The sequence below is a fragment of the Crinia signifera genome, chromosome 11 (genome assembly GCF_055691185.1).
Source record: "Crinia signifera chromosome 11, ASM5569118v1, whole genome shotgun sequence".
Taxonomy (NCBI): domain Eukaryota; kingdom Metazoa; phylum Chordata; class Amphibia; order Anura; family Myobatrachidae; genus Crinia; species Crinia signifera.
The window spans coordinates 54,136,101-54,156,085 of NC_139227.1; the positions used below are offsets into that span (position 1 = coordinate 54,136,101).

The 19,985-nt window shown below is 47.1% G+C and overlaps 1 protein-coding gene across 6 annotated transcripts in view; it reads right to left on the reverse strand.

The window, feature by feature from the left end:
- HYDIN (HYDIN axonemal central pair apparatus protein) overlaps positions 1-19,985 on the reverse strand; it is a 464,418-nt gene that overhangs the window by 232,790 nt on the left and 211,643 nt on the right. For all 6 annotated transcript variants that reach the window (XM_083165003.1, XM_083165004.1, XM_083165002.1 and 3 more), the window contains one exon: positions 20-138. In XM_083165003.1, coding sequence (XP_083021129.1) covers positions 20-138 — 119 coding nt within the window. The remainder of the gene's footprint in view (positions 1-19; positions 139-19,985) is intronic.

Consider the following 19,985-nt stretch of genomic DNA (forward strand, 5'->3'; position numbering starts at 1 on the left):
TTATACAGGAACCACTTACTTCAGCAGCCTTCTGCGTGATTTCTGGCTGCTGTCTGCCGTTACCCCCATAAGCAGCTCATCGCTTGCATGTTTCTCAATTACTAAGCGGTCAACTTCCATCAGAAGCAGAGAGTCCACCTGTGTAATGGGCAATAACACATACAGTCTTACCAGGAGGATTTCATATCTGTATAACCCTATATAACACATACACCAGGGGTTCCCAAACTTTTTTGGAAAACAAGGTGCTCTAGAGTGTCCGAAGGTAATTCATGGCATCCCCAGAGCAAAAGTTCCTTATTGAGAAATTTTGATAAAAATATTAAATGAAGTAACTTGTGTTTTTATATCATCCTTAGGGTCAGTTATGTAGTAAGGAACAGTATCCGCTTCTGTTTGTCCATATCTTCTCTGTAAAGCGCTGCGGAATCTGTGTGCGCTATATAAGAAACTGCTAATAAATAAATAAATAAATATGTCATGATTGGAAGTCACAAACACTGAATTAAATTGGTCCTTGACCACCAACTTAGGGCACCCCAGCAATTGTCCCGAGGCACCCCTAGGTGCCATGGCACACAGTTTAGGAACCATTGACACACAGCATATACTGGCTGTATATCCTACATAACACATACACTATATAGTGGCTGTCTGTCTTATATGCAGTCTATATGACCCTATATAAAACACATACACTATATATCCCATATAACACACTCTATATACTGTCTATATGACCCAATAGAACACATACTCTATATACTGGCTGTATACCCTATATAACCCATACTCAATATACTTGGCTGAATACCTTACATAACACATGCACTATATACTGGCTATATGCCTTATATACAGTCTATATGACCCTATATAACACATACACTATATACCCCATATAACATATACAATATATACTCTATACACTGTCTATATGACCCTATATAACGCATACTCTATATACTGGATGTATACCCTATATATAACCCATAATCAATACAGTGGCTGTATACCCTACATTACACATACACTATATACTGGCTGTATACCCTATATAACACATACAATATATATTGGCTGTATACGCTATATAACACATACTCAATATACTGGCTGTATACCCTACATAACACATACACTATATACTGGCTGTATAACCTATATAACACATACCCTATATACTGTACTGTCTATATGACCCTATATAACACATATACTGGCTGTATGCCCTATGTAATACATATACTGGCTGTATACCCTATATAACAAAGACACTATATAGTGGCTGTATGACCCTATATAACACATACTGTATATTCTGGATGTATGACCCTGTATAACACACTCTATATACTGTCTATATGACCCAATATAGCACATACTCTATATACTATATACTGGGTGTATACCCTTAATAACACATACTCTATAAACTGGCTGTATACCCTATATACAAATTATGTCAAGTGTGCCGCACCTTTCCTAAATGATGTTCACAAACAACAATGTCAATTTTGACAGGATTTATTGCATGAATAAAAAGCAGGAAAATTAATAATATAGACAAAAAGATGCAATACTTATTAGGAATTTTCTTCAAGTCCTGGGTACATACAATCAATATACACAATGGATATCTCACCATTTGTAAGTACTGCGGTGGGCTATACTTATAAAGTCAAGTCTGCGGCACCACTGCAGTAGGCTTGTTGTGGTCTGATCCCAGGTTCAAAAAGTGCAAGTGCGTTCCAGTAAAGTGCATCCAAATAAAGTGTCCAAATGCCAAGGTGCCTTATATGATAAAGTGCAGTGGCGTAGGTGTAGTCCAAATAGCAGCTGCTATTTGGACTACACCCACGCCACTGCACTTATTCATATAAGGCACATTGGCACTTGGACACTTTATATGAATGCTTATAGTGAAACGTACATAACCAAAACCTATATTAGCAATGAATCTCAATGGAGAAAGTAAGGTGCAGCGTAAATATAGTTTATTATTATCACTCAATTTACCCAGTCTAGATTGGCTTGGACTATATTAAGTCTCTCCCTCAGTGGGGTAAGCGGTCTTTATACTGGGTGACACTCAAATCGAGGTAATATTGAGGCTAAATAGACTGGGTAAATTGAGTGATAATAATAAACTATATATACGCTGCACCTTACTTTCTCCATTGAGATTCATTGCTAATATTTGTTTAGGTTATGTACGTTTCACTATAAGCATTCATATAAAGTCTATTGTGTCGTCTGCCCGCCACATTATTTTAAACACTTGTTGTGTCTTTTTTCACATATATGTTTCTGCTTTTACATTTCGCAATTTTATGAAACTTAATAAAGGTTAAATTTTAAAAGCGTTTGGTGCACCTACATAAGGACATTCGGTACTGGTTTCCTAGAACGGCCACAATCGTTAGTAATCGTGTACCTTAAGTTAAGGTACACGACTAATGCGATGGACCCGATTTCCTTTGAAATCAGGTCCATTTTGCCAGCAAAGGCAAAATCGCGTTGATCGCGTCGGTCGCGTGCACTAACATGAATACGCGACGCGGCCGACGCGATCAAGCCATAGGGTTCAATGTTAAATTATTTTTAGCATTGCAATCGCGTTCATCGCGTCGGTCTTGTGCCATTATAATGGCACAAGATGCGATGGATGTGATTAACAACATTTTACATAGCAAACAATGGGAAATGGGCCAATATGGGCCATTTGTCATTGTATATGCCCCCGTCATGGCTATTAATTAATGCCCCCCATTGTGAACAGCACCCCACGATTAACGCCAACTCGAAGCGTGCCGAGCGTAGCGAGTCCGCGAGGGGCGACGGTACGCGTCCTCCGACCTTTTTATACCCCTACTATCCACGTCGGCGTGGAGTTGAGAATATAAAGTGTGGCGAGTGCAGTGAGCCCCGCGAGGGGACGCGTATACCTGTGAAGTTATGCGCGTCCGCTCGCCACGCTTCGGGCTCGGCACTTTATATTCTCAACTCCACGCTGACGTGGATAGTAGGGGTATGAAAAGGTCGGAGGACGCATACCGCTACGCTCGCCACGTTTCGGGTTGGCGTCAATCGTGGGGTGCCGTTCAGCCATCAGGGGGGTTAAAATTGGGGTCTGGGGACAATTTTACATTGAATCCAATGTAAAATAGGGTCCCAGGGACCCTATTCACATTTGTATCAATGTAAAAATCGGGTCCATCGCGTCGGTCGCATCGCATGCGATGTGTTCGACGCGATTTTTGCGACCCGATCAAAATCGGTGTGGCCGTTCTAGGAAACAAGTACCGGACATTCTTTCTCTTTTTGATTTTCCTAAAACTGGTTGTGTTTATGCAGATACAGCCCAGTGTGAAGTTGCTGAGACTCGCCTGAGGATTTGATATAGGTTCTGGGTGAAAGCAGCTACAAAGCCACTATAAATATTTGTCAACATGGAGGAACTGCTTAAAGTCTTGCTGCAAGCTACAGCGGTACAGCGGGAGGCCACAGCAGCTCAGCAGGTGGCAATCGAGGAAAATGGGAGGCGGCAGTAGGTGGCAATCGAGGAAGATAGGAGGCTGCAGCAGGTGGAAATGGAGGAAAATAGGAGACCGCAGCAGGAGGCCACCAGGCTGCAGCAGGTGACAATGGACGAACTTTGCAGACAACAGCATCAGGATAGAGAGGCCTTAGCCAAAGTGGTGCGGAGCTTTGCAACACGGACTGGGGATGTGGCAGTCAGTGCTCTAGTTCTATATGGGTCAGTCACTTCCTGCAGAAAATGACAGAGACTGATGATGTGGAGGCCTATCTAACCACGTTTGAAAGGACTGCCGAGCGTGAGAACTGGCTGAAAGCACAGTGGGCCAGTCTGCTAGCACCTTTTCTCTCGGGTGAGCCCCAAAAAGCATACTTTGATTTAAGCCCTGCCGATGCTCGGGACAATGACAAATTCAAAACTGAGATCCTGTCCCGCCTGGGAGTCACACTGTACGTACGAGCCCAACGGGTGCACCGCTGGGTATATGCCCTGGAGAAGCCTCCTCGCACAACCTTATTCAGCTAACAAAAAAATGGTTACAGCCACTGGTCCCCAGATGGTTGAAAGAGTCATCATGGACCCCTATTTAAGATCTTTGCCCGTGGTCCTGCGCAAGTGGGTGAGCCATGGAAATCCAGATACTGCTGACCGGTTAGTGGACATGGTAGAGAGGTATCTGGTGGCCGAGGAATTACTGATGACCACCCAGAAACCCACAGATCCTCGACAGCGCCCTTCAGTAAAGACTGGTAAGACTGTTCCGTGGGAAAATGTGGCTGGGCAGTTAAGAGAACGCAAGGCTGGAGAGACTATAAACATCGGCCCTGGAGACAGGCCAATGGGACTAGAAAGGTCTATGCTGCCCAAACGGGTTGATAGTCGTGTGATTAAATGTTTCAGGTGTGTCTATGCCAGGTATATTATTGCCGAATTGCCCAGTCACGCGGGAACCCATGCAATGTGATGCTGCCTTTGAATGTCGCAGAATGTCTTTCTTTCTTAGTTAGCCTGTACTGTGGTACCTTCACCTAAACTGGAAAAACAGATGTGTGACATGTTCTTAGAGGTTAACTGGTTAGATGCCTTGCTAGATTCGATGCGTGGATAGCTGCCAGTGCTATCCATGCTACCCACGCTGGCTCTCCCTACAGGAGGATAACCTTGACCTTCAAATGGCGCCGCAAATGGCTGCCTATGATCTGTGCACTCAGCAATATGTATCCAGTGTCTCCTGTGTGATAACTGTACTGTCCCTGCTACAACTGTGCTGTCTGTGCTCATAATAGGACAGATGTATTAAGCCTTAACAAGAGATAAATGCAAGGGTGATAAAGAGAGATAAATGTCCAGCCAATCAGCACCATATTGACTTTTTTCAAACACAGCCTGTAACATGGCAGTTAGGAGGTGATTGGCTGGACGTTTATCTCTCTTTATCACCCTTGCATTTATCTCTTGTTAAGGCTTAATACATCTGTCCCACTGTTACCTACCTGGCTGCTGTGCAGCTTGGCAGGTATGTGTTCACTGCGTGATAAGTGTACGGTCTCTGCTTGTATTATTACCTACCTGGCTGCTGCAGCAATCAGTGGTGCTGCTGATGGCTGCCTAGGCGCTGTGCAGCTCCACGGGTATGTGTTCCCGGTGTGATAACTGTACTGTCCCTGCTTATATTGCTACCTACCTGGCTGCTGCATCAACCAGTGGCGCCGCTGATGGCTGCCTAGGCTCTGTGCAGCTCCGCGGGTATGTGTTCATGGTGTGATAACTGTACTGTCCCTGCTTATATTGCTACCTACCTGGCTGCTGGAAAGACCAGTGGCGCCACTGATGGCTGCCTAGGCGCTGTGCAGCTTGGCGGGGATGTAATGTGTGTCGTCCCCCCCCCCACACACACACACACACACACATTTCATCCCTGTTTGATGCTGCACTGTAATCCACAAAAAAAATCCTAGTGTGTGCAAGGATTGATTCTATTCTATTCTAGATTCAGGAAGTTTAGTTACCCTTGTGAAAGCTGGGTTAGTGAATCCCTTAAAGGTCCAGCAAATACCTATTGCGGTTACTTGCATACATGGGGATACCCAACATTTTGCCACTGCTGAAGTACATATAGAAATTTGTTGTGGGTCAGCAATTGTTAAAGTAGGACTAGTCCCCTCCTTGGTGCATGAGGCCATAATAGGGAGAGATTTTCCATATTTGGAAACTGCGGGAATCACATTTAGCCACAGATTGGAGAAGTAAAGAGCCAGTAGTTAATACCGGTGATTTTTTGGATGTATGTGTGTTCTCTGAACCTTCTGACCCTTTTGCTAGTTTGGCTGGGGAACGGACAGATGGGGAGTCCAGTGAGGACTCTCCTGCTGGGAACAGATACGTAGTAGTTAAATTGAAAGCGTGCATGACCTGGAGGTAAAGAAGGATCTGTTTGCATCTGAACAGTTAAAGGATCCTACCTTAATAAAGGCTAGAGAGAATGTTAAGATTGTTAATGGGGAACCCGTGGTACCAGGTTACTTATCACCACATGGCCATTTGTAATGAGCTCTTGTACCACATTGTCAAAAAGGGTGTGGATGTGGTGGAACAGCTGGTAGTTACCCAGCCTTATAGGAGAACGGTACTAGATTTAGCTCATAGTTACGTTACAGTAGGACATTTAGGGGCAGAAAAGACCACTGAAAGAGTTTTACAAAGGTTATTTTAGCCAGGGGTTTATAAAGAAGTGTCCGAATATTGTTCTTCCTGTCTTGAATGCCCCTAGACCTCAATTCAGGAGCCCACTAGTTCCCATGCCTATTATAGAGGTCCCGTTTGACAGAATAGCCATGGATCTCGTGGGGCCCTTGTTAAAATCCGCTCTGGGCCATCCGTATATCCTGGTAATAATGGACTATGCCACTCGATATCCTGAGGCTGTCCCTTTACGCACTATCACAACCAAGGGGATAGCTAGGGAACTGGTGCAGGTTTTCAGTAGAGTGAGAATACCAAAATAAATTTTGACTGACCAAGCTACTCCATTTATGTCAAGGGTCATGAAAAAATTGTGCAAATTGTTTAAGGTCACCCACCTCAGGACATCTATCTACCATTCCCAAACTGATGGGTTGGTGGAAAGATTTAATAAAACGTTAAAAAGTATGTTAAAAAAGGCTGTTGACAGAGATGGGAAAAACTGGGATTGTTTGTTTCTCTACTTTTGTTGATGGCAATCAGAGAAGTTCCTCAGTCCTCTACGGGGTTTTCTCAGTTTGATTTGTTGTATGGTAGACACCCCAGAGGGCTGTTGGACATTGCCAAGGAGACATGGGAAGGACAACCCACTCCTTATAAAAGCATTGTGGAACATGTATCAAAAATGCAGGATAGGATTGCAGCCGTAGTACCTATTGTCAGAGAGCACATGAGAACAGGAACAAAGTGCTCAACAGAGGGTATATAACAGGAGTGCCAAGATCCAGGAATTTGCTCCAGGGGATAGAGTTCTTGTGTTGGTGCCCACTGTGGAAAGCAAGTTCCTAGCTAAATGGCAGGGTCCATTTGAGATTCGGGAAAAAGTTAATGAGGTTAATTATAAAGTATACCAACCAGGAAAGAAAAAACCCAAACAAATCTACCATGTTAACTTAATCAAACCCTGGAAAGATAGGTTGTCTTGGTCAGCGGAGCCTTGCTCTTCAGTGTCTTCACCTCAGTTGCTTCCCGCGGTGAAGGTGTCGTAGACATTGTCAACACAATCAGGTTAAAGAATTTCTCATCTGAAATAGGGAGATAATTTCAGAGCTGCCTGGCCAAACGACCATAATAAAACATGACAGAACCAGGCGTCAGGGTTCATTTAAAGCCATATAGGATTCCTGAAGCTCAGAGAAGCTGTTTCTAAAGAAGTTAAAAACATGTTAGAACTTGGAGTCATAGAGGAATCCAACAGTGAGTGGTACAGTCCTATAGTTCTCATCCCGAAGCCAGACTGTAGCATACGCTTCTGTAATGATTTTCGTAAATTAAATGTGTCCAAATTTGACGCATACCCCATGCCCCGTGTGGATGAGCTTATAGAAAGGCTGGGAACAGCCAGATTTCTCACCACATTGGACTTGACTAAAGGTTACTGGCAGATACCTTTAACTGATAGCGCAAAATAAAAAACAGCCTTTTCGGTTCCGGAGGGGCTATACATGTTAGGGATTTGGGTGTGACCGCACCCTTGGAGTACCGTGACAGGCACGTGTGGATGATGGTGGTGGGCTGAGCCCTCAGCCGGGACCGCTGTTTAGAACGGCCACGGCAAAACCCTACTCTGACTATTGGCCGTCCCGGGCAGGTGACCGTAGGTTGCAAGGTTCTAGGCTTCTCCTTTAGTCACCGCGTTCGAAGGAGCGAGTTAAGCCCACTCCAACCCCGATGCAACCAGGTTTTAAGATGGTACAAACCTACGGCGACCGTCAGGGACAGGACCAAGAGGATGATCTAACTAACAGGGCCTATCTGGACTAGACACCCTGGCTAGTGGCACCAGGCCAAGGACAGGGAGTGTGACTGAGTCACAAGCACCAGACTGAATAATAACAGGGTGCCACCCAACTAAACACATGCCAACATAAAACAGTACACTTACAGAAATGGTACACCAAAACAGGTGTGAGCTCACAAACGTGGGCCTCTCCGAATCACGGAGAGCTGGACCAGGACAATAGTAAGGATAACTCAGGATAACGGGCAGCTTGCCCACCGAAATAAAGAAATAAGGAACCAGGCTCCACTGGATCACTTACGTGGCCAGACTGAACCCTCCGGCAGCATAGAATGGTAACGTGCATGCCAGGAGAGACTTGGCAGGACTAGATAATGATACGCTGACCAAGACGGAACCGTATCAAGACTGGACCAGGACTAGATCAGGACGGAACCGGATCCAGACTGAAGCAGGACTAAACTCCGACAGGACCAGGACAGGACTAGGCAAATCTAGACCAGGACAGGAGTACAGCCAGGACAAGCTGCAGGGACCAATGAGCTGACAGATGACCAACAGGGAGCCCAAGACTGCACCTCTCTGCAACAGGAAAAGGAAACTGCAAACAGGAAAGCAGAAGCTATCACCGGCCCTGCATGGTAGAGTGTGCTTTGATGGAAAGAGAAATAGGCAGATAAGCCTGCTGATAAGCCTTCTGAATAGCTATGCGGATCCAGCGAGCGATAGTCTGTTTGCTCACTGGCCAACCCTTTTTGTGGAATCCATAGAGTACGAAAAGGGAGTCAGATTTTCTGACCGTCTTAGTACGGTCAATGTAAATGTTCAGAGCCCTGACCACATCCAGTAAGCGTTCCTCTGCAGAGATTTTCTGTATTGAGTGCTGGAACCACAATCTCTTGATTGATGTGGTATTTGGAGACTACTTTTGTAAGGTGAGATGGTTTAATCCTCAACACCGCCCAATCAGGATGGAATATGAGGAGAGGTGTTTTACAGGAAAGAGCCTGATACTCTTCTGGCAATGGCCAAAAGAAATACTGTCTTGACCATCAACCATTTGAAATCCGCCGCTTGTAGTGGTTCGAAAGGAGGCTTGATCAAAGCCTGCAACACGAGTGACAAGTCCCAAGGAGTTGTAGGAGGGACATACGGAGGTTGAATATGAATCACTCCTTGTAGGAATGTACATACATCCGGTAAGAAGGCTATCTTCCTCTGAACCAGATGGACAATGTTTAGACGGACTTTCAAAGACGCTAGTCTTAGCCCAATGTCTAGGCCTTTTTGTAGGAATGCCAGAATTCTGGCTAACTTGAAAATCTTTGGATCATACTTCCTAGCCGTACACCATGTAGTAGGTAGGTGTGCCATATCCGATAATAAATTCCGGATGATGCTGGCTTGCGTGCCTGAATCATGGTCCTGGCTACTTTGGAAGAAAAACCCTTACGTTTTAGTAAGGCAGTCTCAAGTGTCATGTCGTCAAAGACAGACGCTGAAGGTCTGGGTGTAGGCAAGGCCCCTAACTCAGTAAGTCCACCCGAAGTGGTAAGAGGATGGGTGGTTGGTATGACATTTGTTGAAGGTCCACATACCAGTGCCTGCGTGGCCAGGCCGGAGCTATCAGGATGAGGTTCCCGCCTTCCTGTTTGAATTTCCGGATTACCCTGGGAATCAAGGATATTGGTGGAAAGGCATACGGACGATGATAATTCTAAGGAACTGATAGGGCATCAATGAAGCTGGCTTGAGGATCCCTGTACCTCGACCCGAATGTTGACACTTTGCTGTTGTGTCTGGATGCCATTAAGTCCACATCTGGTAGGCCCCAACGGTCTTTGAGGAGGGCGAGACCTCTGGATGGAGTGACCACTCCCCCGGATGGATGTCGTGTCGGCTTAGGAAGTCTGCCTCCCAATTTAGAACTCCTGGGATGAAGACTGCCGACAGAGCCAGAAGGTGCTGTTCCGCCCAGGAGAGGATCCTGGAGACTTCTCGGAGAGCAGCTGCGCTGCGAGTACCTCCGTGGTGATTTATGTATGCCACAGCTGTGGCATTGACCGATCTGATTTGGACCGGTTTTCCCTGAAGGTCCTGAGAGCGGGTCAGGACGTTTTAAGCTGCCCGATGCTCCAACACATTGGAGAGAGGTGTTTCTGGAGTGGTCCACACGCCTTGCAAGGATCGGGATTCTACTACCGCCCCCCAGCCCCGAAGGCTGGCATCGGAAGTGAGGATCGTCCACTCTGAACCAGAAGGGACACCCCTGGGTCAGATGGTCTGTTTTTAGCCACCATTGAAGAGAAGTTCTCACTTCTTGCGTCAATTTAAGAAATGTGGACCTGATATGGAGAGGTTGTCCGTCCCATTTTGCCAAAATGAGGCGTTGGAGGGGGCGAGAACTAAACTGTGCCCACTCCACCATGTCGAACTTTGATGCCCAAGATCTTCATTGCCCAGTGGATTGAGACTCTGGGACTCTGCAAAAACAACCGAATTCGGTGTTGCAGGGAATTACACTTGTCCCTGGGAAGAGACATCTTCAATGACTGAGTGTCCAGAAAAGCTCCCAAATGCAGCATTTGTTGTGATGGGATGAGCGATGATTCCTCCCAATTGAGGAGCCAGCCGTGATGTTGGAGTGTCCTGATTGTTATCTGTAGGTGAGATAGCCGGACTTCTTTGGACTTGGCCACCAATAGTAGGTCATCCAGGTATGGAAATACTCAGATTCCCAGAAGGTGGAGATGTTCTGCCATAATTCTTGTGAAAATCCTGGGGACTGTGGTAGGCCGAATGGAAGGGCCCTGAAGTGAAAATGACAATTCAGAATAGCAAACCTGAGATATTTCTGGTGTGCTGGTAGAATTGGGACATGCAAGTAAGCGTCCCGAATGTCCAGGGAGACCATGAAATCTCCAGGTTCCAGGGCTAGGACTATTGTCCTTAAAGTTTCCATCCGAAACTTTGCAACCTTCACCACTTTGTTGAGTGATTTCAGGTTTAGAATTGGCCTGTAAGTTCTGTTTGGTTTTGGAACCAGGAACAAAGTCGAGTAGTAGCCGAGTCCTCTCTCGTGTTGAGGGACTGGAATTATTACTCGAGACTGTAGCAGACAATAAGATTTTTACAAAGGGAAAAACAACAGAGTGCTTTTTTTGCGGTGCACCAAGAAAGAAAAATTCTTATAAAAAGTAACTTTTATTGATATGTTTTAAAAGAATATATTGCGAACATAAAAACATACATATAACATATAACACAGGACAATGTGAATAAAAAGGAATCAGACTTCCTGATGTGGCGGGGTTTTAGGACTGAGGTTATCTGTTTGTTATATCAATGTCACCTTGTGGTTAAACCACCAATGAATCTAGAGACAGTGGATATTCCTATATTCGTCCACTGGGTTGGGAACCATGTCCCTGTTTTCTCAGATTGGTGGTAGTTGTGTCCTCTAATTGGATACGGTCGGCGTCCCGTCCGTTTTACCAATTTTTCAGAGGTAATAACTAATCAGTAATCTGTATCTGGACGTACGTTGTATGCCACAGTAGTACTTCGGTTATTGCCGGCATGTGCACTGTTGTATTTCCCTTTGTATCCATTCCAGTGCAGAGCGGTAGCACACCTTACACCCCGAAAGTCATTAATACCAGATGGTGATTAAAAGGTATCTTCATCTTTATATAGAATTTCCTGTGCAATCAAGACACCCCCTTCTTTCCAATAAGATTTTTAGTAAACGTTCTGCTTTGTGTGGATCGTGGGGTAGGCCCAGGCAAAACAAAATTTGTGGGGGAAGCATTTTGAACGAGATTCCCTTACCCAGGCATCCTTTGTGGTGGATAGCCAATGGTGGGCAAAGTTGAGAAGTCTGCCTTCCACTTGGGGGCCCCCCTGCGGGAGGACCCTCCCGTCATGCTGAAGGTTTGTCGAACTTGGCAGGGGCCTGTCTAGCGGCCCAAGCCTGCTTAGGCTTTGCCTTAGTTGCCTTGTTGGTAGGAGCGGTCCTAGGGTAGGACCTTTGGCTTTACCTTGGTGACGAAAGAACCGAAATGAAGAGGTCCTTGCTTTTTGTGGTAGAGCTGTAGGTAGACATGCTGTCTTGGCAGCTGCTAGAGAGGCCACAATCTTGTTAAGCTCTTCCCCAAATAAAATTTCACCCTTAAAGGGTAAGAGTTCCAAGGTCTTCTTGGATTCCATGTCCGCTTTCCAGGATCTTAGCCAAATGATGCGGTGGGCCTGAACAGAGCTGGCTGATGCCCTGGCAGCTAAGGCGCCTGCATCAGACATAGCTTCCATAATAATAATATAAGATGCCGCTTGTTTAATGTGATGTACACACAATTTGGCATCCTGGGAGGCATCAGTGGTAAGTTTGTCCTCTAGAACCTGTACCCATGATAAAATGGCTTTAGCCGCCCAGGTAGCAGCTATGGTAGGTCTCTGGGCCTTTCCAGTGAAAGAGAATATGGCCCTTAGGGAATTCTCCAAGCGTCTGTCTGTAGGATCTTTTAATAAAGTTAGTTTCACGGCGGCAGCGTCTCGTCGCAGCAGCGTCTGTGTCCCCTTGCGGGGCTCGCTTCGCTCGCCCATGCTACGCTCGCCACGCTATCTAAAAACAACTCCATTCCAACGTGGATAGTGGGGGTATGAACCAATTCACGCTGGCATGGACTTTATTTTAGATAGTTTTCCGAGCGCCGAACCCGAAAGTAGCGGGCGGCCATGCTGCCACCGTGAAACTAAACATAATAAAGATCCTGAAGTGACCGGCAGAACTGAAGGTTTAAATAACCTGGTCACACGAGAATCGACCGAGGGAGTAAATCTCCCATGGTTTACGATCCTCAGGAGGTAGTGGGTACCTGGATAATATCTTTCTTGGAATAGTGGACTTTTTACCCAAGGCCTTCCTTGATCTGTCCTATTCTCTGTCAAATGGTCAGAGTGAGGGAATTGGGCCTTGATAACTTTCTGCTTTTTAAAAATATCTCTGGATTTATCAGTAGGTTCAGGCTCCTCCGAGTCTGACATTAACACCTCACGGATTGCGTGAATGAGAGCTGCCACATCAGTTGTCTCTGTTTGTGAAACAGGAGTATCTGTAGGTATAGGATCATCATCCTGATCTTCAGCAATGTTAATGTCATCATCAGCAGTATCATTATCATCTCCATCATCATCTGTGTCATCCTGTGCTACCGTGAGCAATGGAGTTAACTGAGGCCTAGTAGGCAATAACATCTCACGTTGTGCAGCATTAGGCAGTAGCTTCTGCATAGCCACCATAGTCTGCTGCAAGGTCTGCACCGTGGTCGACAGGGCATCCACCCAAGGTGGAGGGGGCTGGACTACAGGGGGTGCAATGGAGGAAGGAAGGCGATCCACTAGGGTGCCTAATAACTGTTGAAAGGCTGCCCAGGGAGGTTGTTTGGAGATCACCGTGGGAGAGGTCTGAGCTGGGGGGATAAAGCAATTAACACATAGCCCCTCCTGAATGACATCCTGATCAGACAGAACTGCAGCACAGCTCCTGCAAGACAGGAGCTTAGGAGACTGGGGCCCATTTATCAAACCATATTTGCGTCTAAATCCCCGAAAACACACGTTTTTCGGGGTTTAGCCGCAATTATTAGGTATCCCCTAAATGTATCATAGGGGGACCGCAGCAGGAATCTCCGATCCCTGCTGCGATGCCGGCCGCATCCCCCATAGGTTTCTATGTGTATCAACATCGGGCAGCCCGGCATCGCACCCCTGGGCTACCGCCATTCTAATATGGCGATAGCCCATTGTAGCCTATGGCTACACATCGCACTGCCCGAGCGGCAGTGCGGTCGTGGGGGGGGGGGGCAGCGCGTAACCGCGCAGACCCACTGGCTTCCGGCTCCAGGCATCGCAGGGACAGGCTCTTTTCGGGAGCCCTGTCCCTGCGCACAGCAGGTCATACATTCAAGTGATATGATTGCATTTTACAATGCGATCCTGGGCGGTAATGTTCCACCTCTGTCTGGTTACGCCCCCGTTTGGACATATTGCAAAGAAACCCAAAGTGGGGGATTACAGTGCACAATAGGTATATTCAGCAGAGGAAAACCTCGAGTGATATCACTGAGTGTATGCGACCTTAGAGGGTTAAACCTCTGTAATCTTTCTCAGAAGATATGAGAAAACAGTGGACAGTGTAAAAGTACTGACTGAGTGAAAGTAACAGAACGAGTACTTTATGACAGTCACATACACAGCATTTACAAACAGCCAAAGCCTATAAATGCTATCACACCCTGTTATCAACCGCTTAAACTCTAATGGAGTAAGGGGGATTTAGGGTGGTTGTTAAAGTGACTACTTAGCCTGTAGATGGTTTCACAGGGGAGACTGTGCCCAGTCTCTGGAAGACTTCTGTGCCTTGTAGAAAATGGCGCTGGTCTGAGAGAAGGGGGGCGGGTACAGGGTTAAACAGCTTGTGGACGGCAGATCTGCGGGGAGATGGGCGCCAAGGAGATGGGCGCCAAAGCTGGGGAAGGGACTGTAAGCCAAGCACTACCTCCTATTGCTCGTCTTCCCCCACCGGGGCATAATGGAGCCTTGATTTAAAATGGATCCCCCAATCCAGGCCTGCGCTCAGTCCCCGGTGGTCTAGTGGAGTCCCTGACCGGGGCAAGTGTCCACGCCAGCTGCTGTGGCTGTCTCCCACAGCGCGCAGCATGGCAGTAGTTTTTGCTCTCTATGAGAGCCTTACCTGCTCCTGGACTCCGGCCACGCTGCCTTGGGGAGATGTCTGCGGTATTAGGCTCTGTCGGTCTCCCCTGCGGAGCTACCCCGCTTCACCGAGGTCATAGGTGGAATTTCAGCGCTGTCAGGAGTGATGCGGCTGCTTGCACCACCGTCAGGTGATTGATGGCGGGGGCAGCCTCAGCCGCTAGAGCGGCTTCTGCCGCCGAAGTGGCAAATTTAAAAGTGTAAAAATGAAAAAGTCTAAAATAGAAAAATAAAACAGCTTCTTATGAGATTACCTCAGTGAGGTAATCCCTGCTGATAAAAGGTGCAGGGGGTGCCGGACGCGTTCCTGACAGTCGGAACCCCGACTTACCACGATTTAACGCCGACAGCCGGTGCCCGACGGCCACCCGCTATTTTCCCTCGCACATCACGATGTGTGTTCCACCTAAACCGGAAGTTGGACGCGGCGTGCGTTCCAACTTCCGGAAGTAACTATGCTAACAGCTTCAGAAGGCTTTTTTAAGCTTTTTTATTGTGTTTATTAGATTATCTATGTTCCGTTGACTGCCGTCTATTGAGGAACAATGTATATTAAATTGTGTAATAGCGAAATTATGTCTTATATATGTATTTTTTATATTTTATGTTCTGACCAATTGGGTAATGAACCATAAGGTGAAAGGTTTTACTTCCTGTATACAGGTATATAAACCCTGACCAGAGACACATCATTATACCTTTGAAAAAGTTGTCTGTGGACGACGAAACGCGTCAGGTCTAGTGCATACAGCCTACCTACCTTGGGATTACAAAAGGACTCTCACTTGAACCAGCCCTCCATACCTCCATCTTTTCCCACTGTTGGACACCGACTGGAAAATTCAAGGGAAACCATCACCTGCTAATTTTACCTGGAGACATTACATCAAGGACTGAATCACATGGTCCCCCCCAAAAAAAATCAGGATCAAGTCCCAACAACACTCCAGCAGGTTTATGGACACCCGCCATCCCAGTTTCCCATTCATTGTGGGAGATTGTCCAACTCTAATTCCGGAGAGCATTTATAGGAACAAGTGAGATACCCCCCAATGATACATATATATATCCCTCAATAGGCTGTACACTTTTTATTTGTAATATTGCAATTGCTTTTTTATACCAAAACGTATCAACCCTTTTAGCTAGTATTAAATAAAATTATTATTCTTTATTACCCAATTGGTCATATGTAATTTTGTGTTAGCGCTCCACCATTTGTTTGTTTTCTTGTTCCTTAATTTTTGGGGGCTGACCTCCCCACGGTGTGAGCAGCTTGCCAAACAACTTACCCCAAAGCGCCTGTATATACCGCCCCACCTAGGTGGTTCGGTATATATTCTTTGCGCAGAGTTTACCCTTGTAACTATGGTGACGGGTGCACATTGATTTGTTTGTATGATGTCATTTCTCTGCATCTGCAGTCCGGGCGGCGGGTCCCACCTCCCCGTGCTCCAGCGTGCTCACTGTGGTGCTTATAAAGTAAGACTGTTTGTACTTTTTGTTATACCTGACGAAAATGCCGCAATAAAACGGGCATTGAAACGTTGTACCACTATAGGCAAAACCGTAAGGACCCTACGAGAAAGGATTGCCAATCACAGGGCGGCAATCAGAGCAGCCATTAATAAACAAGAACATGACCAACCAGTGGCGCGCCACTTCATGCTGGCCAAACATCCTCTTGCCAGTCTCAGATATACTATTATCGATCAGGTACCGTATAGTTTGAGAGGAGGTGATCGGGCAAAAAGACTTCTCCAGTTGTAGAGCCGCTGGATCTACAACCTCGACACGATGTGGCCCAGAGGTCTCAATGAACAGTGGTCCCTTTCTATGAACAGTTCCTCTTTTCACATTTTTATCTTTGTATTTCCTTGTTTTCTTATACAGCATGAGCTGTGTGATATATCTTCTGCTTTGACTGATTTTGCTTGAATCTTACCTGTTCAGTTATATCGAAATGTCCACACACACTTGTGACGTAAAAAATTCTGACTCTGTCTGTTTTGTTTACACAGGATCAGCCGGCGGCGAGGCGGTACGGGGGTTGCCAGGCAACCAACGAAGCTTTCACGCAGAGGACGTTCCCACTGAGCGTCATGACGCCCGGAAGTACGTTGGGACATGGTGGACGCCCGCCCAGCTGATCACGCAGGCGGATCCCGTGCTGATTCCCCTATTTAGGTAAGCTTTTCTCCTCACTTTGGCCCTTATTCTGCTTGGTGCGGCCAGATCCGAATATGCAGCCAGGACCGTGCGTGCGAAACCCCGCCTTCCATACGGATCGCCCACTCCGTCCGTACGCGGTAAGAAGCTGGCCGAACGGACCGCACATGTATTTCTCACGGAATACGCCTCCTCCATCTCAGGGAACCTCCCCCATCATTCGATGGTCGCAGACCATCGAATGCTGGACCGAGTGTTCCACCAGCTCCCGCAACCTCAGACCACACGGACATTTTTCCGTGCAAAAGCAGTGATCTGGGCGGGCAGCTGACATCCGGCGATGTCATATGTCCGCCCCCTACACGTGCGTCACGACTGCATTACCATACGTACGCCCAGCGTTTGCATGGGAACGCCCATGAAATGCGGGGCGTATGCACATGGTAATGAGCCCAAAAAGCCCTTCACGCGCAGACACAAAACATCGGCGGCACGAACGCACGCGGATATTACCGCACCAAGCAGAATAAGGGCCTTTATGTTGCTTCTGATTTGATAAAGGATTGATACCCCGAAACGTTATCTGATACATATACCTGACTGGTTGTGAATTTTTCTATGGAATCCGAGTGAGTGCCGCTACTTCCTAGCTACATACCCTCTCCTTGGCGGTTGCACCCCGGTAATTATCTGTCTGGAAACGTTGTGCCGGTCTTGTGCACACATATATATATATATATATATATATATATATATATATATATATATATATATATATATATATTTTTTTTATTGTGAGTTTGATCCTCATCCTCACTTACTGTTTCTCCGTATGTCCTGCAGCTGCTGCGGCTTCCAGCTTTTCTTCACTGCATGCTGTGGCCACACAGTCCCCGACTCCCGGTCCAGCTTCCCTGCCTGCTCCTACTTCTCTACAGACGCATGGGTGGGCGGCGTCATCGTCATGACGTCCCCACCCAGTGTCTGTCACTGCCGGGCATCAGAGGGAACAGGTGGCCGGGCCCTCCTCCACGTAGCCGTGGAGGCCGGCGGCCATGTTTCTGTAGCTGCATACATATGTGCCTACAGGAACATGGCCGCCGACAGTGGAGGAACAGGTAAGGCGGCCGCGGACGTGGACGCGGCCCGCAGCACTCCTGTTTTAGACACACTGCCCCTGCGTGCTATCTCCTCGCGCAGGCCACATGACGAGGTCTGGCAGGCCGGATTTGGCCCGCGGGCCTTGTGTTTGACACCCGTGCTGTGGATTGAGTGTATTCTTTATTGACAAGCCGTCTGGAGTGCTGTACCTCCCCCTGCTGTGGTGTATGTATATGCTGTATGGGCACCTGACGCTGAGTTATACTGATATGGAGAGCCGGATCCCACCGACACTGTATATATCTCTTATATATTTAACTACATCTGTCAATCACTCTGTGAGTGTGTGTATAACGCTGGGCGGAGTATTACACACACTCACAGAGTGAACAGGCCACCCGGACATAGAGGAAAATACATACAATATGTGCACAGAACAATGGCTATATACATGTGCCCACACAATATAGCTACAGCAGGGCACAAAAGAAAACGTAAATATATGTTTTCAGAATCCCCGAAGTAGCTGGACAGAGCTCCATGACGTCATCGCAGAGACAAGGGGAGGCGTGCCCTCTCACCGAACAGGGACCTGCCTCTAGGTACTGGACACACCCCACATACCCACAACATCTGGACACCTCGCTCCTTTGCCGGTGCGACTTCACTGCAGGGGCTAGCCGCTAGCCGCACGGAGCACACTCCTGTCACTCTACCAGCACTGCACATAAATCCAACAGGGACTAGCGCCCACACTCCAAGACGCTGGAAGTGGGAGGAGACTCACACGCTACTCTCCGCCCACATACCCATATGCTGGCAGTGGGTGGAGTGCTTAGACATGCTACTCTCCCCCGATTACAACCAGACACAGCCTATGGGAGGAGGCGCTCGGCCACTGTACTCTCCGCTCACACATCCATACACTGCCAGTGGGCGGAGCCTCTCAGACATGCTACTCTATGCCCCCACACACCCAGACGCTGGCTGTGGGAGGAGCCACTCGGCCACACTACTGATCTCCTGCGCTGCTACTACAAGTGAGGAGTTTCTGTACTGCCTTATGTATGTGCTGCTGAGGAGGGAAGGGAACCAAGCCCAGAAACACACACAGTAACACTGCCCCCTGTCCACAATGGCTGCTTCCTGTGAGAGCAGAAAAAAAGAGGTAGGTGTGCACCTTCAGACACTGACTCTTTTAACATGCTCCCTACTGCAGTTAGCAACTAGCATAACATATCCTTAGCCCCCCCCCCCCAACCCAGCACCCACAACTGCCTGTGACTCACCCTGTGCACCCCTGCACCTAACTACTTCACAGCACACACACACACTATACCCGCACCTGCCACTGCCCCACCCACATCAATCCCAAGCACACTACCCCACATACGTCACTCTTGAACCTGACCCTCACCCACGCCATCGCAACACACACCTGCAACACCACCGCACCCGTACCTCCACCACACACAGCACACCCACATCCACTTTCTAAAAAAAAAAAAATACCTCTTCCCCACCCACATTACACCTCCCCCCACACATGGCACACCAAAGTCATCACCATCCAATCCTTGGAAAAATAGGACTGTCCCGTGTGGGCAGAACTTGGGGGCGCCTGTCAGGAGTTGTTTAACCAGCAGCCGTTCTGTTCAAGGGATGTTTAATCCCATATCCATAGACAAAAACACAAGAAGAATTTGAACTGCGTATATGTTATGAGAATCTATGAATATAAAAAAAATAATAAACGATTGGATGGTCTCTTACAAAATGTACTCAACAACCAATAAAACAATAATATAAAACCAATCTGGTAAAATGGATTATATTTAAAAAACAATTAAAGGGAATCCCCCTTTAAATGGCAGGTATATCGGAGAGTCCGTTCCTATAATACCCCTAGAGATACCTATG